Source organism: Condylura cristata, unplaced genomic scaffold (genome assembly GCF_000260355.1).
Source record: "Condylura cristata isolate star-nosed mole 26May11 unplaced genomic scaffold, ConCri1.0 scaffold00004, whole genome shotgun sequence".
NCBI classification, from domain to species: domain Eukaryota; kingdom Metazoa; phylum Chordata; class Mammalia; order Eulipotyphla; family Talpidae; genus Condylura; species Condylura cristata.
The window spans coordinates 64,209,471-64,233,082 of NW_004567105.1; the positions used below are offsets into that span (position 1 = coordinate 64,209,471).

A 23,612-nucleotide genomic window follows, 5' to 3' on the forward strand; every position below is an offset into this window, starting at 1 on the left:
TGTTATAACATCAGAGGTGAATAGACAGTCTAGTTTCTAAACACAATCTAACAGTATATATTTTATTTAAATTGAGAACACAGAGTTCAAATGAAATTTAGTCATATGGGATTTAGATTCAGTGGAATGACTCAGTTAAAACTCTCTTCAGTTTTGGTTTTCTTCTTAGCTCCAAATATGACCGAACACAGTACACACCATCAATGGAAAATATCTGACTAAGGCTAGGGAGACACTTCACTCTATGCAGGATTCTTTGTCTTTCATATTTCCCTTCAATCAAAGCTAGATATAAAATATGCTTTCATTTTACACATTTTCTCTCAACTAAAACAGGATATATTTATCCCACACAAGAACAATTCTATACAACCAGGATAGGATGTCTGTGGTTAACACTGCTACCTTTTCATAGTCCTCAGGAATATTCAGGGTCCTAAAAACATAAGCATAAGAAGCCAGTGAAAGACAAGAACAGGAATAGTAAGAAACTAAATGTCTAGCGCTACATTATTTCAAAAGAGCTAGAAGATTTGGCAGAACAGAAATCAACATAACTTGAGGGTGACAGAAATTAGGAATTGAGAGATTGAACAGAAAACACTGCTGTTAGAAAACCAGGTTTCCACTAGAACAGGAAGTTAAAAAAAAAAATAGACCCTGAACTCCAGACATCATGAAAGGGCTTGAAAGGATGGGAGAAACTGTCTGGCTAAGCATACTGCTTACAGTCTTGAAAAACTCCTGGAAGATAGGCAATCACTTGCCTATTATATTGTGGAATATTTATCTGACAAAGTACAAGGACCACCCCACATTTATTCCTGCAGCTCAAGACAGGTATCAGCCTAGAAGATGGGTCTGTTATCTTAGCCCACCTGGCACAAGAAATGCCAGGATTTGTATCCATATCTCAGGGGTATCCTTGCTAGGAATTCTTTATTCTCAAGACCACAGAGTCTTTTAAAATGAAAAAGCTATTTGAAGAATTTCTGACACTGGCACAGTGATGGGGAAATGTTTTGCTCAGAGAATACCTGCTCAGCAATAACAAATGCTCAAAAAATAACCCTGAGAGGCACATAGGATAAGTCAATTGCCTGTTTTCTAAAGTAGGTTAAGAAAGAACACTAGACATCCACCATGGGCCGTTTCCATGCAGGTAACAGCAGGTAAGGATGGCTGGCATGACAAGAGTTGTGGAATACAGACCTGTTCTTTAATTTTAAAAGGGCTCGTAATAAGGGGGAAATGATGGAAACACCTTTACTGCTGTCAGATGTGGGTTATCCTACCCTTGTGCCCTGAGGAAGTACAGGTACAGGGATAACTGATGATCAACAGTCCTGCCCCTCCAAGTAGCAGATCTGTTCCAGGGCCTCCAAACTTTGCTTTCAATAATTATGCAAAAAGACTCTTTTATATCACAAAATTACTTGTAAGCCACTATCCTATTAAAATAGGACAAAATCAAACAATCCCTATTCACATATATACTTACACCTTCCATTTCTTTTCTTCCAGTAACAGCAAAGATGAAATATATCATCCTTGAACTAAATTAAACTAAGATGCAGAGATAGGCCATAAGTCTAACTCAAGAGAAGACTGACATATTCCTTATGAAACCATGATGAAATAATTGTCCAGCTATAACCACCTTTCCTGGAGGGGACAACCCAGGACAATCCATATTGGTCTCTCACTTACATATGAACCACCATGGCAGGCAGAAGCACTTTGGTTTAATGAAGAAAGCATGGACTTCGAAGTCCGATCTGAATTCAAATCCTTACTCTGATCACTTACTGAACAGTCACCTAACCTCACTGAGATTCTATTTTCTTGTACAATGGTAAGGATTACATGGGATGACAGATTCTCAATTCCTGAAATAATAATTACTTTGTACAAAAGACAAATAGCATTTAGATGTAAGGATTCAATATAAAACAGAGGGAGGCTGGATTGAGAAACGGGAGCTTTTATGTGTTCTCACACCATCTTGCAACCAAAACTGACAAACTCCAGTGTGGCAGATCTGAGGTTAGAACACCTGTCTCTGATCCTAAAGCCTGCACTTTAGCTACTAAGCATCACATAGGCAGAATCTTCTGCGAAATTCAGATGACGCTGACTGGCTCTCTTAATAGGTTATGAAACAGCAGTTGTTTTAGTTTCTTAAGAGTGCTTTTTTTTTTCTACTTTTGTGGATATACATTGAAAAGATGTGGTGGCTCTTTTAATCTGCAGATCTTATAATGTGGGAGAGGAGGCTATAGTAAGTTTTTGCTGTGTTGTTTTAACATAATGGTGATGAAATGGATTTGCTTGATTTTACTACACAGGAAACAGGCTCTGAAAGGAATCGATCTGCTCCTGCTTCCACTGCTACTTGGTGCCAGTATTACCTTTCAATAGAGCCTACGTGCTATGAGTTAAGTAAAAGTGAGTATGTAATTGTTGCATTTTAAAAATACTGTACTTCTTCCTGAATATAAAAGTAGTACATTCTCATTTGTAGAAAATCTAGAAAGCATAAAGAAAAAAATAGAAATCACTTATAATTCCATCATCCAGTGTAAATCACTGTTAAAATTTTGGTTTGATATTATTTCTTCTCTTTTCTCATACCTAAGTGTTTTAAAAAATTGGATCATACTTTATCTTCCATTTTATCCACATGGATTATTTCACCCATGGCATTACATACCCTTTAAAAATGTTCATAACAGCTGCAAAACCATCATATGGCTGGACCATCATTCATTTAGACCCCATAATGCTGATGATCTAGTTTTCTTCTTTTAGTTGTATACCATCTGGCATGAGTATTATTTCCGTTAAATCTTTATCTACTTCTGATTATTTTCCCTGTGAGTTCTTAGAAGTAGAATTAAGATCGATAATATCAAAAACCTGCTTTTCCAAAAAGTAGGTATTACTTCTATTACCACCAATATGTGACCTATGAGGTTTCTTTCTCCTCATTATGTTTTCTCTGATGTTGAATAAGCTGGGAGCTGTAGCGATAGGCTTTCCCACACTCACTACATTTATAAGGTTTCTCCTTAGTGTGGGTTCTCAAATGCAAAATAACTTGAGAAGTCTGCCTGAAGGTTTTTCCACATTCATTACATTTATAGGGTTTCTCTCCAGTGTGAACTCTCTGGTGATCAATGAGGTTTCGATTAGAAGTGAAAGCTTTCCCACACTCATTACATTTGTAAGGTTTCTCTCTACGATGAAGTCTCTGATGTTCATGAAGGGTTTTTCTTAAGATGAAAGCTTTTCCACACTCATCACACTCATAAGGCTTCTCTCCTGTGTGAATTCTCTGATGGTCCATAATTTTTGTATTAGAAACACATGTTTTCCCACATTCCTTACATTTGTAAATTTTTTTTCCTTTGTGCATTCTCTGATGTTGAGTAAGGTTTGAACTACGGCTAAAGGCTTTCCCACACTCAATACAAGTGTAGGGCTTCTCCCCAGTGTGAACTCTGTGATGGGAAATAAGACCTGAGCTTCGACTAAAGGCTTTTCCACACTCCTTACATTCGAAAGTTTTCTCCCCGCTGTGGATTCCTTGGTGCCGAATGAGGTGTGACTTACCACTGAATGATTTCCCACATTCACTGCACTTGTAGGGCTTCAGTCCAGTGTGGATTCTCCGGTGGACAACAAGATTGGAGCTATGACTGAAAGCTTTCCCACACTCCTTACATTTGTAGGGTTTCTCTCCTGTGTGGATTCGCTCATGTACCGTAAGGTTTGCACTCTGACTAAAGGCTTTCCCACACTCAGGACATACATACTGTTTCTTTTCAGCCTGAATTCTCTCGTTTGTTGTAGGGTCAGAATAGCTGCTATCATCTTTTTCAGATTCTTGGACACGCACTTCTGTGACTGTTTTATTGTCTTTAACTGTCTTATGTTTGAAGTTTCTTGTCTTTCTTCTCATTTTCTCTGGCTTGCAGCATCCCAGTGGCTTCTTGAGTCTTTACTCTCACACGGACTTTCTAAATTTTTACTTTCTTGGCAGGAGCTCTGTGGAGTAAGAGATTAGATTCTGCTTTTTGTCAGGAATAATATTTTGGAATCAAAATCTTCTCAGTCCCACCATCTGACAGGAAAAACAGAAACTGCATATGTCACCTGTTCTCTACACTGAAGGGGGAATTATCCAATATAACAAGATAAGATAGACCACACGGTAAATATTCAAAACTGGGAGAAACTGATTGAAAAAGGTGAGAAAAATGAGGTTAGCAGAGGCTAAGGTAAAGGCTATGGAAAGCCAAAGGCTAATGAGTCCCAGGCCAAGTCAGACTTAAGTAGACAGCTGCAGGGACAGTGCAGGCAAGGAACTTCTAAGATAAAGACAATTCTAAAAAGTGTTAACCAAAATATAGTCCAGAAATGAGGTCAGAAAGTCCAGTAGGACTAAACAAAGACAGTAAAATGTGAGAAAGTAAGACCTTGGGCAGAGTAGGTAAACTCTAGGATAAGAGCTGAGAAAATGGGCACATTTATGGCCCTCCCTGGTAGCGCAGAGGGTTAAAGCACAGCACTGTGCAGCTGAAGCCACTTTAGCATGAGTTCGATCCCTGTCCTGGAGGTGACCCACATGGTGCAGCAGGCCTTTCCTGACCTGCCCGCTGCTCCCCTCAGTAGTGTTCTTCATCACATCTGCCTATTTTGCTCCTCACTCTATCTCTGGTGAATCCTCTCACTGCCCCTGCACCTCTGGCCTGTACCCCAGTTCTGTATGCACAAATAAATAAATCTTTTAAAAAAAAAGAAAAGAAAATGGGCACATCTGCCTGGAGGAGTGTGGCACTGGGGAAAAGGCCAATCACAAAATAAAATGATGAGATTTAGAACAGAGAGGAAAAAAAGGTTTAAATACCCCAGAAATGTCCCCTCAATGGCTTTCTGGCCTCTCCCATGTGCAGAATACTTGGGAGTCCTAACTTCTTTTCTTTACTTTCTTAAACAAAGTCTGTCTCTCTCTCTCTGCTTATTTATCTAAAATGTCTGTAAATTCCTTTATATAGCTTTGCATGGCTGGGTCTTAGTGCTGCCACTGTGGCATGGGTTCCATTACTGGCTGGGAGTCTAAGGCTTGAGATATTACTGCGTCACTAACAGTAGCCAACAGATCCAGCACAAGGTCAAAAAGTAGCAGCCTGCTTTTTTCTTGTCTCATGCTTTACTTCCCAGATTGGGAGGCATCTAATCCTAAATAATAATAATAATTGAAAGGTCCTTTAGTTTAGTTGCTCAAATGACTAATCTTCAGGTCATTTTGACTTTTAGTTCTTGTTGACCTACTCCTTAGCTCAGTTCCTTTAACGATCAGCTAAAGGTTGGTCTGTAATTGGATTCAGCAGGGTGCTTAGTTCAGTGAGTGCTTTTCTCACCAAGGTAGCACTCTGACAAACTGAGTCTTGCATGAAAACTTGAGAAGCTGAATTGGGGAATAAGAGAATTAAAGCATGGGAGGAGAGTCTCTGACAGAATCTCACATGGAATAATGATAAAGAATCTGAATGCGAAGTATCTGGTAAAAGGATAATAGCAGGAAATGGCACAGCCAAGAGAGGTTAGTACATGGAACTAATGAATGTGCAGAAATTTCTCAACTGGTTTGATGTGAAACTGGATGGATAACCTATTAGCAGATTTCAAATCTAGAGGAGGTTGGGTAATTAAAGAAAAACTGAAAGTTGACTTCATGGCACAAAAGCATGACTAATTTTCTTTGAAGTATTTTTCTTTTCAGACTTACCCATATCTACCCTTCTAAAATTATTAATATACGAAGATATAATTTTGAATCTGACTTCTACTTAAATTTTTATGTATTTTCTACATTATTTAATCTTCATATGATCATTTAATGATTACATAATATACCACTGACTGACCTTATCATTTTTCTACAATTTTGCTAGTGTTAGACATTGCTGTTATTCTTTGAGTTTTAATCAATACTATTATCATGATCACTTTACACATATAACATTTTCTTTTCAATGGAATATGCCTAAAGTAAAGGTTTTATAAATAAGTTACTGAGTCAGAAGGAATGAAACTGTTTTATAGGACTGCCTACTACTTCTCAAGTAAGTTTGACCAATTTCCAATGTCTCAGCCTTCTGATAAACTGAGTCACACTCTGAAGTGTGAAGCAAGAAGAGAACTTGGAGGTTGGAGCTCACAGCTCAGAAGTGGCAGTGTCATACAGGGTAAGCAGGGCACTATATCCAGGTAATTGTGCACAAAAGCACACTCTCAGCCAACAGCAATGGATGAAGACCAGCGAGGCCCCACAGACCTCTAAGCCACAAATCTGTGAGACTAATGGGTGAGTGTTTTGATCTTAGCAACACCATTCAGTTTATGAGGAAACCACAGAGTCCAGTTGTGAGAGACAGACAGGCAGGTGTTTTTTACCTAGCGAGGTTGTATTCCTTTATTTGCCAGCAGCACCTGCCTGTTCACATACCCTGAGCAGCAGTCACATGGTCCCCGCAATGGAATGAGGAGTAAGAGGCAATACCTGAAAATAAATTCCAGAGAGACAGAAAGTGAAATGTAAGCATTGAGAAAAAAAGATCAGGGAGCCCTGTGAACTCAAGACAGAGGAAGGTCTACATCTTGGGCATAAAACAAAGGCTGATACCTTGGTCACCTCTGAGGCTGGGGATTGAACTCATGCTGAAGTAGCTTTAGCTTCTTAGTGCTGTGCTTTAACCCTCTGTGCTACTAGGGAGGGCCTGTTCATCCCTTTTATGCTTCATATTGTCTGAACACCAGGACAGTATATTTGCATTCCATAACACAACATCTGACATATGACAGTGTAAAACTTTTTATACTTCAGAACCACCGCTACAGACCCACGTTCCCTTATTAGACTCAAGTTCCTTTATTACTGTTGTGTACGTCTGTCTCCCTCCTCCTCCTCACCTGTACACACTTAGATCCAAACTCTCAAACAGCAGGGCACATGATGGTTTTATGTGACCCCACACGATACCTGGCACAAAGAGGGTCCAATAAAAGTTGTTTGGTGTGACAGGTTCTGGGTTATATCTAACTTTGTCAGGTGTAGGATGTTAAGAAGTCATTCTCTACATTTGTGACCACCATCGTCCCCTCTTACTTATCCCCCCTTTTTTAAAAAAAGATTTATTTATTTATGCATACAGAACTGGGGTACAGACCTGAGGTGCAGGGTCAGTGAGAGGATTCACCAGAGAGGATTCTGGGGAGCAGAACAGGCCAACTGATGAAGTACACTGCTGAGGGGAGCAGCGGGCAGGTCAGGAGAGGTCTGCTGCGCCATGTGGGTCACCTCTGAGGCTGGGGATTGAACTCATGCTGAAGCAGCTTTAGCTTCTTAGTGCTGTGCTTTAACCTGCTGCACCACCAGGGAGGGCCCTGTTCATCCCTTTTATGCTTCATATTGTCTGAACACCAGGACAGTATATTTGCATTCTAGGCAATTCTGTCCTAACTAGGTCATCTGATTACATAGGCTCCCTAGTAGAGAAACTTACTCCAACTACTCTGAGCATCTCAGAATGTCTCACCTATAAAGACCTCCTAGACTACCTGTCTTCTATTAAAATACAGAAATGGGGAAATTGGAACTTATAGTTAACCTGGGACACGAGTTCAAATTTCCGGACAACCAAATTCGAGTTCTAGTGCATCTCACTTCCTCTTATTCCCAAACTCTACTTCTCAATTTTGAGTTCTACATCTCCCTTCCCACCTCTCTGCTTCTTTACTCCATGATGGCTATCAGAAATGCTCCCTTTCAACCTGAGTCCCTTTGTTACCTCTCTAACAGGGAAGATTCCTATCCCCAGATTACCTAATTTCACAAAGTAGGTCTTAATTGCCTGGCACAGACAGCCTCACTCCAGAGGTCTACCCTGCACAGATCTCTTCCTTGGGTTTGGTGAGGACGTTCCTAATGGGGTCTTAAATCTCGGTAAACAGAAATGCTGGAACTCTCTGACATCTCAGCTCTGTGTAAACCAGGCACCTAAGGCAGTGTCCAACCCCCGGAAACATCTCTTCTAATATTAATGAAACTTGAGCAATAAGGATGATCAACATTTTAAAGACGAGGAAATGATGCTTCCAGATATGTAACCTGCCAAAGTTCTTATGATTAATGGGAGTCAAGTCTGTGTCTGAAGGAAATTCTCATTCCCATATGACAGAGTCACTCCTTTTCACCCCCATATTCTTGAACTGTAAAGCACATTTCAACTGAGATAGTCTCTGCAACCCAACTAACTTTCCACGTAAAGTTTACAGAAGGGGGATGAAAGAACTCTACTAAATCTAAACGTCTTTAGAGTGATAGGAAGACATAGAATATAAAGGAACACTAGGAGAACCTTCTCCCCACCTCTCCCTATTACCCATCTCTTAGGGTTACTAAGCCTCAAATATTTTGTGTCCCTCTCCAGACTCTCAGACGCTGCTTCTAACCCTTCAAGCTCGTTCCACTCCATCCCTACCAGAATATATAGTTCCGCTATAATGCTCACACTATAAGCCTGGACCTAACACACTAGTTAAGTGTGTATCTGTTGGATGATGAATCAATGAATGACAAATCTTGGCCAAGGCTCTGTACTCTCAACGGACTGGATTGGTGATATTTAAGATTGGTAGTCCTTTGAGAACCTGGAGGGAATCTCGACCCCTACCTGCAAGGCGGTCACAGGCTAGGGGGAGGGATGGCACAGTTCTATCGCTACTATCTGCCTGACCCGAGAAAGCAGCTAGGTCGAGTGCGAGATGAGATCCAAGACAAAAGGCAGCGCCAAACGAGGGAAGGGCAGGGCTCAAGGCGACCCTGGAGCCGCCGCTTCCAGACTCCGCAGCGGGCAGCCATGTGGACCTGGCTCACTACCTGTGTCCCCCCAACCCCTCGCCCCCCCACACACCCCAGAAACCGTCCCGAAATCTCACGCCCGCCTGCCACATACCCCTCAACGAAAGCGCCCGACCCACATCTTGGAACAAAGCGGAGAAGGAACTACGTCACTGACTCACCAATAACACCCATCTTAATACTCCGGCCCTTCTAGGCATCGGGAGGGCTCCGCATCTCGGTGCCCTGCAGACCCGCCGCTCAACTGCCAGCGCTTCGGTCACGCCTTCGGCTCCGGTTGTGACCGACCATTGGCAGAGAGGATGAAAAGACTTGAGGGTTCAGCCAATGCAAAGAGCGGAGACTAGAAACAGACTTGGGCTAAGGCGGGAAGAACCACCAATCAACTGGGCCAAAAGGACGCCTCTCTCGAACACAGGTTCGCCAGAGTCAAACTCCTAGCTCTGCATGCCGAGTGGAAATGTCTTCTTTCTCCAGATCTCGTGCCTTTCAACTGCAAAGCCAGGACCAGCTACCATTTATCTAAAGCATACAAAAACACTTACCTGGTTTATACTATGTCACTGTCTAGGCACTGACATAAAGAGTTGGAAGAAATGAACTACCTGTTCCATTTGGCTTAACTTGAGGTCCAGGAAAGATACTGGTTAAATATGAAGAATGCAGTAGTAGTATGGGAAGAGAGCACACAGTGTGAATAATTATAAACAGGAAAAGCAGAGACAGGAAGTGGCGATTGAGACAGGTGTGTATCTGGGGGAAGAGTGTTCCTTTTATCTAAAACATTAAGAGCAAAGGCCTGGATCAGGACATGATTTGAACAGGCCCAAAGGGCTCTGGATATATCCCAAATGACACTGGAAGGTTTTAGGCCTGAAGAGTGCTGTGATCTTACCTCCCCTCCTCCACCCCATACACACAGGTTCAGGTTACTTAGTGATCAGATATGAAAGGAGTCAAGAAAATTGTTACTGTAAGTTATGAATTTCTTGCTCTCAGTCCTTAGTCTTTCTGACAGTATCCTTATATGAAAGTTTCACTCCATGGGGCGGGCAGTGGTGTGGCTGGGTGTAGTCCTACACACTCTGCAACTGGCCACTCACCTTCCTGCTCCAGCTGTGCTGCCCAGCCAGTCACCCTCCACCACAGCCTCTTCTAAGTTACCCCTCCATGTAGCACCAGCCTGCCCATTTTTAAGAATCGTCTACCCAGGAAAAGTGACTTTTTCACATATAAGCCACCTGAGGATACTCCCCAGAACTGGAGACTCTCTGTACCCCCAATGCAAGCCAGCTGCTCTTCACTGCAGGATCTGTTGTTACTTAGACCCTAAAACATGCTCCAGATGTTACAGGTACATGATTGTAGTAAGAAGCAGATTCTAGACTGGATGGAGATTGGGACATAAGCAGACTTGTACACAGTCAGACAATTTGGGCAAAACAGCTCCAGATCATGGCTTCCTGAATTTGAAATTGTCATAGCGGCAGAAGATGATGTAGAAAACAAAGATGACTCAGATTATAGGGAGGTGGGTACAGCACACTCAGAAGAGTTGAATTCCATGGTTAAAAAAAATAGAGAAATTAAGTTTTGAAATTAAAAATTTTATAATTAAAATAGACCCGAAAATAGCACCAGAAAAGACTCAGATATGGCAGAAAGCTTGCCCACTTGTGAATTTCTGGTGAAATTATTCCTCAAGAAAAGAATATTCCTCATTTTCCCTGCCTTGCCAAAGGACTATTTGAATTGCAGTTCACGACTCAGTTACTTCTACCACCTAAAGGTGACAGACTTGGCAGGAGTGCTGAGTGGGGTACCCTAACAATCTTCACTTGTGCTGACAAGACAGAATGGGTACTGTCTACACAGTACATTTGGAACCAAATGTAACAAATAGACCTTAGAGAATGCCTAATGCTCATAATTTCAGATCTTGAAATTCCGTTTCTAGGGCTTTGTTCTAAGAAAACAATTATTCCTGAGATAGGGGCTATGTTTCTCAAAATTTAAGAAGTATAAAAAATGGGGTCTCTCTGATGGTTTAGGGGTTAAAGTCTCAGCACTATCAAACTATCTCCAGCTACTGCAGTCATCGCCAACAGGGAGCTGGCCCACATGGTGCAGTAGACCTCTGCTCAGCAGTGTATTTCAGTGGATCTGACTGTTCTTCTTTGTCTCTGTTCTACACCCCAGGTCTTGTATGCATAAATAAAAACAAATCTTTAAAACTAAAACAGCGAAAGTGAATGTGGCTTTCTTACTGTTATGTATACTGTGTTACAAGTTATAAAAGTATTATTGGCATCAATTAACTTTAGCCTCAGAATAATCTTAAAGCGGAATATTCTTGTTTTCCAGATAAATTAAAGCCTAGATACAAGAAGTCACTTGCCTATGGTTGCACAACTGCACAGTTACACTTGTGACCACAGATACTGTTTTTGTAGCTGCTGACCTTTCCAATTGGATTTAAAAATTGAATACCAGAATTGGGAACACAAAGTATAGCTGTGGAGTATTTTCTTTGTATGTGGAAGAGGAAAGGGTTCAGCTCCTAGCAACTCTACCATATTTGATACCAGGATCTATCTCCTGGGTATTCTGATTTCTAAAAACAATTTTGGAAATTTCTTGCACTGTTTATAGGTAGCTATTTTCTGCACAGTAGGTTCATGGATGAAGAAGAAACTATGTGCTATAACTAAGAACTTTCTTTTGGCACACATTTCAGGAAGGTTTCAGAAATATAAAACAATGGAAACTTTGGATTTATGTTTTCTTGCTTTCCAAAATTCAAAATAGGGCTCAAAACCATGTAGATTTTCTGATATCAAACAAGAAATAATTTACAACCAAGACTTTCTGAAAATCACATAAACAGGACCTCTTATAAGTGTAGTCTCTGATGGACAGTGATTTGTACAACTGAATGATTTCTAAAACTCATCTCAAAATATTCTCTTCTGTTTCGAGTTGCTGAGACAAGATAAAAGTCTGAAGTGACTGAAGACTTTTCCACATTAAGGGTTTTTTAAAGATTAATTTTATTTATTTATACATCTAAGAACAAGGTATAGTCCAGAGGTTGGGGAAGGGGGTAAGAGGATTCACCAGCTATGGAGTGGGGTGCAGAACAGGTAGATCCACTGAAATACCCTGCTGAGGGGAGCAGTGGGTGAGACAGGAGAGGTCTGCTGCACCATGTGGGTCAGCACCTTGGCTGGGGATCAGACTCGTGCTGCAGTGGCTGTGGATAGCTGAGACTTAAGTTTCTTTACAACAAAGCTATTTTACAGAGAAAATGGAAAAAGGCTATACTGGCCACAAAATGAGAGCTGAACCTAAAGTAAAGCTAGGTACAAGAAGCAGCCCTTATGTGGAAGACTTTCAGTCAGATTACCAAAACACTGAACCATCCCTTTATTTCTTCACTGCTGATGCACAAGTTAAAAAAGCAAATTTAAAGCTAACCATCTAACTTTAGATCTAAACAGTTTTAATAGCATCCACTTGGATACAAATGGATTAAAAGAATATCCACTTTCCATATCTGGAGTCAAATATCAGGACTATAAAGTCCTCATTATTGAGGAAAACACCAAATGAAATATAAGGTTAATGGAAAGTCATTATAACTTGTGGCAGTAAAAAGGAATTACAAAGAGGAACAAAATAAACCTGGAAATCATGACAGAAAAATTGAATGGACACCAAAATATAAAAAATAGGTATGTAGAAGGAACTCTACAGGAGTGAAAGAGCTTTTTATAAAATGCTAGGTGCTTTCAACAAAAGTGATAATTTGTAGATAACACCAAATTAAGAGGTAGAAACCTAAAAAGCATAAACATAGAATTGAAAATAGTTAGCATTTATTCTTCCCAATTTCCTCTCCACGACACCCAAAGTACCAGTCTCAATTGCTTTTCAACTTCTAAGAATAATTCCAACATGGAAACTCTTCGAGAGTGAAAAAGAAAAACTGTCCAAATACATTTTGCAAAGTCAACAAAGCCTTAGTAAATTCAATATATTCTATACTTAAAAATAATCACAAATTATTTTATTCAGGAGTGCAAGGAAACTTCCATTATTTGGACACTTGTCAGAAAATGAATTTACAAAAAGAATACAGGATGTGAACCATATTATCAATAAATTATTTGGAAAACTTAAGCGATGTCAGCAACCATTCTAATAAAAACTTATAATAATTGCTGCTAGAGAGTGAACAACGTGCCAGGCAGTTTTAAGTGCCTAACACTTAACAACTAACTTTATCTCCATGGTCCTATGAGGTAGCTTCATTTCAGACATGGGAGAGTGAGACACAGAAGCCAAGTGATGTGCCCACACCTAAGAAAGTAGTGGGGCCAGAATATGAATCTATAGTGCCAGGCACAAAAACTATACTCTTAATTGCTTCAGTATATTGTTTCTTCTAGAAGTAGAAAAAAGGAGGAAACTTCCTAAACACAATAGCACAGTATACTCAGAAACCAACAAAGAGTAATAGCAGTGAGAATACCAGGAGTACATGTAGAAGATGTCCATGAAGCCACTGCACACAATGTCAGTTCCATCTTTAGAAGGTTCTAGTCTGGTGGTGATGGTCAGGGAGTAGAAAGATGTAGGTATTTTTTGTGCCTTCTAAAGATGGAAATGACAATTTAAGGATGGGTCATTGGAAAGCTGAGTTTTTAAAAAGTACTTATTAAACAAGTAGTATACAAAATTATCTATATGCTAAAGGAATAGATGCCATATGCAGTGCAATGAACCACAAACCTTGTTTTGAAAGTATACACTTCCACATGAAGTTGAGGATAATTTACAGCTTAGCAATAGTTGGACACTGTAGCACCAACTAATTCAAAGCACTGAGGTCAAAGGAATAGATGTTTAAGAAATTTAAGAGGGATAAAATACCTATTTAAAAAAATAAAAGAATTTCAGATATGTGCTGGATCTAAGGTACTGAGGAAAAAAGACTGGGAAGAAGAAAAATTTTTGGAGCTGGAAACACAAGTGAGGATAGTTAAGAACAGATCAGAGATTAAAAAAGTAGAAAAGAAGGGCCACAGTCAAGAGAAAAAAGAATGAAATCAAACATTTAAGATGAAATAAGAAAAACAATATCTCCATATGGGATGCAGAAAAAGAGATAATTCTTCACATTTATAAAAACCTAAAATAACCTGTAAGTAAATAAAGTACGTAGTCCTACTTTCCTGTTAATAAAAAAGGATTGCCCTGTCATCCCTCTCTCCAACCTTCATGACCCAACAGGGAACTTGGGGAATGTTTTTTTAGTGGTTCCAAGAGGAGAATAAGTTGAGTATCTTTCTCATAAAGAAAGCTCAACTCAGAGTTCCCTGTTCTCTCTCTTGGAGAATCATGTGTTAAGATGCTCACCGGGCTAGACCTGAGTGCTTTTCTCCACTGTGAGTTCGCTGGTGGTGATTAAATGTGGAACGCTGACTAAAGGCTTTGCCACACTCAATACATTCATAAGGTTTCTCTCCGGTGTGAACTCTCTGGTGTACAATCAATTGTGAGCTGTCACTAAAGGCTTTCCCACAGTCATTGCATTTATAGGGTTTTTCCCCAGTGTGGGTTCTCTGGTGGACCATGAGACTGGAGCTATAACTGAAGACCTTCCCACACTCATTACATTCATATGGTTTCTCACCAGTATGAATTCTCTGGTGTATGATGAGGTGTGAGTTTTGATTGAAGGATTTTCCACACTCATTGCATTTATAGGGCTTTTCACCTGTGTGAAGTCTCTGATGTCGAATAAGACATTTACTCAGGCTGAACGCCTTCCCACACTCATTACATTCAAAAGGCTTCTCCCCGGTGTGCATTCGCTCATGGTCAGCAAGTTGAGAGTTCTGATTAAAGGCTTTCCCACACTCACTACATTTATACGGCTTTTCCCCAGTGTGGAGGCTCTGATGTCGAATAAGACATTTACTCCGACTGAAGGCCTTGCCACACTCATTACACTCATAAGGCTTCTCTCCAGTATGGATTCGCTGATGGTCAGTTAGATTTCTACTAGAACAGAAAGCTTTCCCACACTCATTACACTTGTAGGGTTTCGCACCAGTGTGAAGCACCTGATGTCGCACGAGACTCTTACTCCGAATAAAGGACTCCCCACACTCACTGCATTCATATGGCTTCTCCCCGGTATGGGTTCTCTGGTGGTCAATGAGTTGCAAACTCTGAGTGAAAGCTTTTCCACATTCATTACATTTATATGGTTTCTCTCCATTATGGAGTCTCTGGTGTTGAATGAGGTGGGAGCTGTGCCGATACGTCTTCCCACACTCTCTGCACTCGTAGGGCTTCTCCCCTGTGTGGGTTCTGAGGTGAACTATGAGCTGAGAGGTCTGCCTGAAGGTCTTACCACACTCATTACACTCGTAGGGCTTCTCTCCAGTGTGGATCCTCTGATGACCAATCAGGTGTGAACTACGATTGAAAGCCTTGCCACATTCATCACATTGATAGAATTTCTGTCCCTTCAAAACTCCTTGATGTTCTGTAGGACTGGAGGACACATCTGGAGGTTCAGCAGGATCCTTATATTCATCATATCCACCTTTTGTGGATTTTTTATCCTCCTGTGTTATTTCCAAGAAATCCCTTCCCAGAGTGCTCCCTTTCTCATCTGAGGGCTGACCTTCTCGCTTCTCCACAGCATACTCACAGGCATCGCTAGACTCTTGTTCTTCAGGAATCACCCCACATGCCCCTCCTGATGTCGTATCACGTGACTCTGATCCATTAGAAAGGTTCTGCTTGGGAGGCAGTGCTGACCTCGCCATCCTGTTCTCACCTGCTGCTAAAAAAAGAAAACAATTTTTATTACTTTCATGTCCTATTGAAAACACAGAATAATCAGGAATCTTATGTATCTGAAAAAGTAAAACTTTCACATTATGGGTAAGGAATTAGAGGACACATTGAGGAAAATATGGGAAAATGCTCATTTTACTGTATGGACAGAAAGATAGTCAGAGGGAGAGGGAGGAAGACGAGCTATGATGACAAATATTCAGCTGCCATATCCAAGTGAGCAGCCTCCTGGAAGACAACAGACCAGGTTATAAAGTATGATGTGATCTTCCAGATCACATTATTATTGAAAAGAACCTCAGAGTTCTTGGAACCATACTTTATGGTTCCAAGGCCTCAGATAAGATGTTTAGGAAAAAGGGGCACATAACTCAAGTGAAATGTGAGGAACAGAGTGAGCAAATATGAGGGTTGGAAGAACATTTCAATTATGAAGATATGATTAGAAAAACTGTATAAGAAGCAGGGATTTCAGTTTGACTAGACAGTGACAAGATTTAGGCCCCAGTTTAAGGGAACAGTATGAACTGGGAGAGCAAGCTCTCAAAGTAGGGGTCCTTGTTCTCTACTGAATTTGTAGCAGCCAATACTGTACTCCCCAGAATTTAGAAAGGAATCAATAACTTTAAACATATCAAAACATGAGTCTGGCATCATCTTAGTTACTTGGAATTATAAATTGCTTCCAAATTCTTTGTTTTTAATACAAAAACTGTGAGATAGGAGAATAACTACTGTCATAACTATTAAGCAAGAAAATGTTCTTTCCTGTCATCACATCTAAACCAGGCTATAAATCATCACACTACTTTAGTATGTAAAAATCTAGATGTTTAAACTGGAAACTCCAGAGTAGGATATTGTCCTGGATTTATCAATTACAACACTTGCCTGACAAGTCTCTTCCAGGAAGTTGCCTGGACTATGTTCTCTCTAAAGGGAATACTGAAGCAACTGTGCTTTATACCAAACAACTGAATTCATTTTATGATGGACTACAGGACCAGGGCCAGGACTAGAACCAAGTGTAGCTTATCCGTAGAGCCACTAGTGCTGATGCCAAAGTTCTGCCCAATAAGAGAAAATATTCTAAGGCTAAAGCAGCATTCAAGTCCCTATAAGTAAATTCTGAATGGAAAAGAATGAATGGCAAAATGAAGTAGGAGCTCAAGCTGAAGCAATACATTGAGAGAAGCCAAGCTAGCAGGGACGACTAGTATGAGTGACTGGAGAAAGTCCCATTAAGATTAACAGGAAATTCAGAGTGAAGCAAATGGGGCAGCCGTGAGAGGAGAGACAGAGAACAGTTTGTCACATTCACAGGGGAACAATGGCACAAAAGTTCACTTGCTTTTGCTGCTGTGGCTTCTGAGCTGTCATGGGCTTCGTTTCCAAAAGGCCCTGACTCCCAAAGTCTAGGCTAGCTGGTTGGTGTGCAACATTTCCATTCCTTTAACATTACTGTAAATATCATTGCTTGTCACCTAAAATAACCTGGGTGGCTCTATGCCTTAAAACTATAAAATCTAAACCATAGTAGGTCAATCAATAATAAAGGGAATCTGATAATAGGTCAAACTCGTTGATGGCTACAGGAGAGGTCATTATATTATTCTCACTGTTTGTATATATTTGAAATTTTTCATAATAAAACAAAAAGGAATATAGCATTGAAAAAGTAGAGAAAGCAGACTCTATGTGACAGGGGAAAAAAATCATTACCCAATAAGGCCAAGCTGTGGTAATTTTCTGGCATGATGTTCTGGTGCAAGGTGCTCTGACTCAGTGCTGGACATTTCCACTGCTTCTGAGGACCATCCACAGACAGAAACTTGAATGCCGCAGAACCCTGGAAGGACATGCTTCTACTGCTCAGGGACATCCCAGCCTGAAGGCGAGCGTGAACAGGATACCAAGGGCACAGGCAAAGGGTCCCAGAGGGCAAGGGGATCAGGAAGGGAGAGATGTGACAGATTAAAGAACAAGCTCAAGGCAAAACAGAGTCCATGAACTCAGCAGGCAGGACCGTGTCCAGGGAAAGTCCCTGGGCTGGAGGCCACAGGCTGAGACAGGAGCAGTCTCCCACAGACCCACAGCCCCAAGGAGGAGCTGTGCCTGGGCCACACATGGCAACCCAGCAAGGACAGCACAAGCTCACCTGAGGCCTGACCATCTGAAGCACAGTAGCTGCTGCTGGGTCTCCCAGGCTCCCAGCCTGGGGAGGGGCAGGCACTAGGGAAGCACAGCGAGCTGAGGGAGGAAGGAAAGCCGTGAGCGGGACAGCCCTGCCCTTGCTTCTGAAGGCGCGGATCCCCAGCCGCTGCATGCAGGAGCGCCAGGGAGCCGCACACGCCGATGCTCGCACAGGCCGACGCTCGCACACACCGACCTCGCACACGCCGACCCTCGCACACGCCGACCCTCGCACACGCCGACCTTGCACACACCGACCCTTGTCTCTGGTCAGAGTATCCTGTGTGCCGTGAACATCCCTGGTGGGCACCGCAGACAGCCCCTGCCAAACTGAGTATGAGTCCTCCTCCCAGCCCTCAGCCTCTCCCAGGAAGCACACTCAGTCTCTTCAAGGAAGTGACATTTCCCACCACTTTCTCTCCCACTTTCTCTCCAGCACCAAGCACCAGTCTCAGCCTCATCTGCTTTTCTCTCACCTATCTGGTTTCCCTTCCTTCTGCACTCTCACTGGAGCAGTGGGCATCAGCCACAGGCTGACACAGGAGTCTCCCACTGACCCAGAGCCCCAAGGAGGAGCTCCAGCTCAGCCCACACACTTGGTAACTCAGCAAAGACAGAGAGCCAGCTCACCTGAGGCCACACCACTGCAGCTGCTGCTTGTCTCCTAAGATCCCCGTTTGGGGAGGGGCAAGCACTTGGCAGTTGCTCATGCAGACTTGTACGAGGAGACCCTAAGCTCCAAATAATCCTTGCAGATCCCACTCACTGGGGCCAATGAATTCCCATTTAGAGTTTTGCTTAACTCCTCTGCTCCAGTACATATCACTTCCTCCCCATTTTTCACCCGCTAATTCCATTGCTAAGTCCTCAATGAAGCAATCCCTGCTCAGTCCACTCCACGATTATCTTACAAAGTCATGTAATTCACTGTGACAGCATCAAATGCCTGGGAACAAATATCTCTTTTATGTATCTTATGTAAATGCCTTTTCTTGCAATTATGATTGACTCTAATTAGACAGGTTATCTGAAAGCAGAAATGATATAGTACATCTCTCTGGTTCCCAACAGTACCTTCATATGACACGTGACTGACAAACGCATAAAGCATTGGAGATTAAGCAAAAAGAACAAAGTCATTAGAAGTCAGTGCAGTGGGAGATCCCAAAGAGAAGGCAGGCATGACCTGAGGCAAGAGCTGGGGATATGAGTACCTGAGTGCCCATTGGGGAGGCAGTGGGCCCCCAGGTCATGAGGAAGCTTCAGGAGGGGTGCAGGGGATGGACCCTTGCTGAGGAGCAAAGTAGGAGGAGAGTCCTTTGTTCCATCCAAGTCTGTTGCCTCCTCCAAATGCATCTCCTGTTCCTGGGCTGGAGCTGAAACCTAGAGATATGGAAATAAAAGTGGGTTCAAAAGAGCATCCTGAAGATACAGTTTCCAAAACCTTTAACAAGCAACCCCAAAAAGAAAATCCGGGAAAAGAGGAACCAAAGTGTCTTTGTGTTATCATCAGTAAAACTACTGGAGGAAAGCTGTCAAAGTGGGACCCAGTTAGCAATCCTACTGCTATTCCTGTTGCTTCTCTGGGTAGGAGCTTAAAGGTCATGTCACATAACCATTTCCACCCTGTGACACAAATTTGCTTATGAAGAACCATCTAGAAAAAGGAACTAGAGGTAGAGGTAAATCAGTATATTTCTGAGGGCAACATACTACAGAAGAAATCAATTAGAAGTAACAAGGAAAGACACATGACAGATATGTGTGTCTGCATGTGCACAAAGCCCTAAGGCTGACAGTGGAAGCAGGAGAGAGGTTGTGAAAGCTCAAAATTGCTTTTCTACTTTTTGTAAGCAAAAGTGTCTCTTCTTCAAGAAAGCCCTCTCGAACCACATCAACAAAGAAAGCAAGGACAGTCGCCGCCTCCCAAACTTCCTGACTCTACTTCTGATATAGCATGTTTTAGTCTTTTTTTAATGGATTTATTGATTTATGCATACAAGAACTGGCATACAGGCCAAGAGGTGCAGGAAATGAGAGGATTCGTCTGGGACAGAGCAGAAAACAGAACAGGCAGATTGACTGAAATACACTGCTGAGGAGAGCAGCGGGCAAGACAGGAGAGGTCCGTTGCACCATGTGGGTCACCTCCCTGGCCAATGATCAAACTCAGTCCACAGCAGTGATAGCATAATTAGCATAATAGCACTGAGACTCAGGGAGGTCCCTGAGTTTTCATTATGTACTACCCCTCTTCTAATAATATATATATAAAAAAGCCAAATAAGATCAGGTAATGCCAATCTTCAAAGATTTTGAGATTACCTCAGAGGACAAACCTTTTATTTCTAATCCTTGCTTGCTGCCATCAAACCAGTCCCCAAAATCTCACAGGTACCTTTTTAGTAGCGCATCTGGAGCTGTTCCTATAAATCATATTTATAAGCTCACTCACTCACTCTGGCGTGTAGGTAGTATAGCATAAGTTGAAAACAACTCCTCCTCCAATAAACCGTGTCGCATCTACCCTCTTGAGTTATATCTGCTGACATGGACTCTCCCCTTTATTTTCTGTCTTCAGTGCAGAAGGCTCCCTGAGGTTGGTGCATCCAGGCTGTTCCACCGGACGGCTCTTCTAAACAGGATTCACCTACAACCGTTGTAAGTTCTGGAAGATCATAGAACTTTACTGCACTGTGATAACACAACTTGTAATTCACTGTGGACCTCTAGTGGGTCCGGGACCTGGGGCGCACCTGTGAAGGACGAACCAGAGGGATGACTGCTTTGTCCAGCATGCAGTGAATCTTTATTGCGCAGCGTGCTCTTAATATACTTACATTAACAAGCTGAAACAAGAACATACTGACCTTAGTCTGTCTAGACAGTCTCAAGCAGTAACAATAGCATATTGAGTTATTCTAACTTTATATCTGGTGTTCTAATTCTTGGAACACTGTGTCCAGCCTCAGATGGCCGAGCCCCGCACACACCCTGACACTTCTCTCGATAAGCTCTTTTATTATCTTTCTCAGACGCGGCTTCTTGCTCGCATGACCTATTTTCTCACATTCTTGGAGCTCAGACCCGGCACGCGAGAGCGTCCTCCAAGGCGCATGTGCTTTCACCTGCCTTTCAGTATCTGTGTCCAGATGCCAGCCAAGGTCATGCAAGAGCTCTGCTCTGCCAACAATTCACCAACAATTAAATTCTGGACCAGTGCCTGCTCATTACCTAGTACTCAGATTTATCGGTTTGCTTTCCTGGTAAGCATGAAAACCACATTCCAATTTCCAATCTAAGATGGCATCATATTGCAAGACATGAAGTTTAAGCTAGTGATGAGAACCTCAGGAACTGGAAAATCTTCATCCACATGCTTGGTGATAATTAGCAGTAACCACCCTGGCTAAATATCAAGGACAGAGCAACACTCTCTAGCTCCTAGGCCATTAACCTCTCTGTCCTAACATTACTTGTCACATAGAGAATGTGATGACCATTTGAGTATTTTATAAGTCTGCTAGGAGTTGAAATAAAATACAGGATATAAAAGGATTTTGTCAATCGCACAATTTTGCAGTGAAGCAAGAATGACCTATGACCCACTCCTGCCTAAAATGCACACATGTACAAACTCTGTCCTGCTGAGCAGAATGACTTCATCAGCCCTGAAATTCCTTAATCTCCTCTTGGCAAACTGCCATGGAAATGCTGGTTTAATCACTTATTCATCCCATAAACATTTTCTGAGCCTGTGCTAGGGGATGGAGTCTACTGTCATGTCTTCATTCTGAAAACACAAGGTGACAGCTGTGGCAGAGTGGTAAATGCAGTCTTACCAGGGTCTGATTTCCATTCTAACCTGGATATAGATCCTCTGTCTGTCACAAGTGCCAGGTACATTTTCAGGCTGAAGTTAGGTTCATACACCTATTTCTCAAGTGATTCAAAGAGCCTGCCTGAGATTTGCACTGTTGTTTATGACATGGAGCACAACGCCACTTCCCCTCTATCCAGCAAGCTGGCTCAAGAATCTTAAGGTCAAGCAGGTCTACAGCCTAGGAAATGGACAGTACCTATTCCCATGTTAACCCACGGACTAGAGAATGGTTCCACCTACTCTTCTAGACTAGGCTACTTACCTGTCCTGGTCCACTGAGATGTCTCTGGAAATCCTCTACCACAGCCACAGCCTCCTCACCATTCTCAGGGTGATGCAGCTGCACCCAGGTCCGGAGCTCTCCAGGCAGGATGCTCAGGAACTGCTCCAACACCAGCAGCTCTAGAATCTGCTCCTTGGTGTGTACCTCTGGCATCAGCCACCAGCGGCAGAGCTCCCGGAGCCGGCTCAGTGCCTCCTGTGGCCCAGACATCTCATGGTAACATAACTTTCTGAAGTGCAGCCGGAATATTTCACAGACAGGAGGGTGGTTCTTCTGGAGACTGCAGCTCTGCCCCCAGATCTGGCTCCCTGGCTCCTGCTTCACAGTTAGGCGCCCCACCTGCTTCTGAAGATCGGCACCCCTGGGGATGAGACTTAAAGGTCCCCTGCTTTGGCTGGCCATTGTGATCCCAAAGAAAAGCTCGTCCCAGCAGCAGTTCGTCAGGCTGAAATGATAGTCTATAGCTCAGGTTTCAGGAGTTGTTTTCAGAGTTGGGGACATGGAAGTGATAGAAGTATCACCTACAGAAACATCAAGAGAGAAATCACCATTCCCGAAGTATTTAGCCTGATGATACTCGACAGTTAAACAGCAAAGCTCCAGGAAAAGAACCCACCCAGGGCAGTCTCTCTAGGCATCTCTCCAAGTAACTTCCCTTCTTAAACTTTTAGTGGCTCCCATCACCTATAAAGTCTCAATGTCTAATTTTGTGGGGGTGGAGCGGGGAGTGGGATCAAAAATGGGGGTGGGGTGGGAAGGGAAGTGCACGGGATTATGGTGATGGCACACGGGTGACTTGGTGATGGGAAACCTGCAGGGATTACAATTGAGATGGGGGAAAAAATGTACAAAATGATGTAAAAATAAACTGTTATAAAATTAAAAAAAAAAATCTCAATGTCTACATTTAGCATTCACAGTTCTTCACAACCTGGCCTTAGACCTCAGGTCCTAACCACAACCACCCAGCACTCTCCCAAGGTACCTAGGCTAGAAAGAGTCCAATGACCTCAAAATGTAGGATGTGCAAGGTGGTCCAAAGGGTGCTAACTTATTATTTAACGTATATTTTATAGTGTGCAGTGGCATTTGTAAAGTAGAACATACCTTTAATCTACAAAGAAACTTGTTGGAAATGTATGTTCACAACTCTTCTACTTAGCATTGTGACTGAAATGCAAAATAAAGTTTGGGACTAAAGCTCCAGAGGCATAGCTGGAGGTCACACATACTATTTCCTTGTTTGTATTTTTCACCTTCCTTTCAATTTTTGACAAACTGCTACTCATCTGTCAAAACCCAGTACAGATATCACTTTTCTCCTGAAGGTTCCTGACTGCTCCATGTAGGAAAAGGGCAGGCGGATTCCCTCTCTGTTGTTCCTTAATGTGTTTTAACCAGCCTATGCGCGACTCCGCAAAACAGCTGGATGGTCAGTCACCAAGGAA

The 23,612-nt window shown here is 42.3% G+C and overlaps 2 protein-coding genes across 4 annotated transcripts; both read right to left on the reverse strand.

The window, feature by feature from the left end:
- On the reverse strand, positions 1 to 6,544 carry ZNF660 (zinc finger protein 660). 2 transcript variants are annotated; one of them, XM_012735199.1, is made up of 2 exons: positions 6,515 to 6,544; positions 1 to 4,050 (listed from the first exon to the last, which is right to left on the reverse strand). In XM_012735199.1, exon 2 carries the CDS (start codon positions 3,962 to 3,964, stop codon positions 2,969 to 2,971), a length of 996 nt encoding a protein of 331 aa, XP_012590653.1. In that variant the 5' UTR covers positions 3,965 to 4,050; positions 6,515 to 6,544; the 3' UTR covers positions 1 to 2,968. The 2 variants fall into 2 exon arrangements, with proteins under 2 accessions (XP_012590653.1, XP_012590652.1); XM_012735198.1 differs by lacking the exon at positions 6,515 to 6,544 and adding an exon at positions 6,463 to 6,480.
- LOC101625304 (zinc finger protein with KRAB and SCAN domains 7) lies at positions 6,304 to 22,633 on the reverse strand. Of its 2 annotated transcripts, none has more exons than XM_012735181.1 (6): positions 22,144 to 22,633; positions 19,213 to 19,381; positions 17,964 to 18,055; positions 17,528 to 17,654; positions 14,351 to 15,791; positions 6,304 to 6,568 (listed from the first exon to the last, which is right to left on the reverse strand). In XM_012735181.1, exons 1-6 carry the CDS (start codon positions 22,564 to 22,566, stop codon positions 6,463 to 6,465), a joined length of 2,358 nt encoding a protein of 785 aa, XP_012590635.1. In that variant the 5' UTR covers positions 22,567 to 22,633; the 3' UTR covers positions 6,304 to 6,462. The 2 variants fall into 2 exon arrangements, with proteins under 2 accessions (XP_012590635.1, XP_012590634.1); XM_012735180.1 differs by having other exon boundaries at positions 17,528 to 17,693.
- Between the last annotated feature and the right edge of the window lie 979 nt (positions 22,634 to 23,612).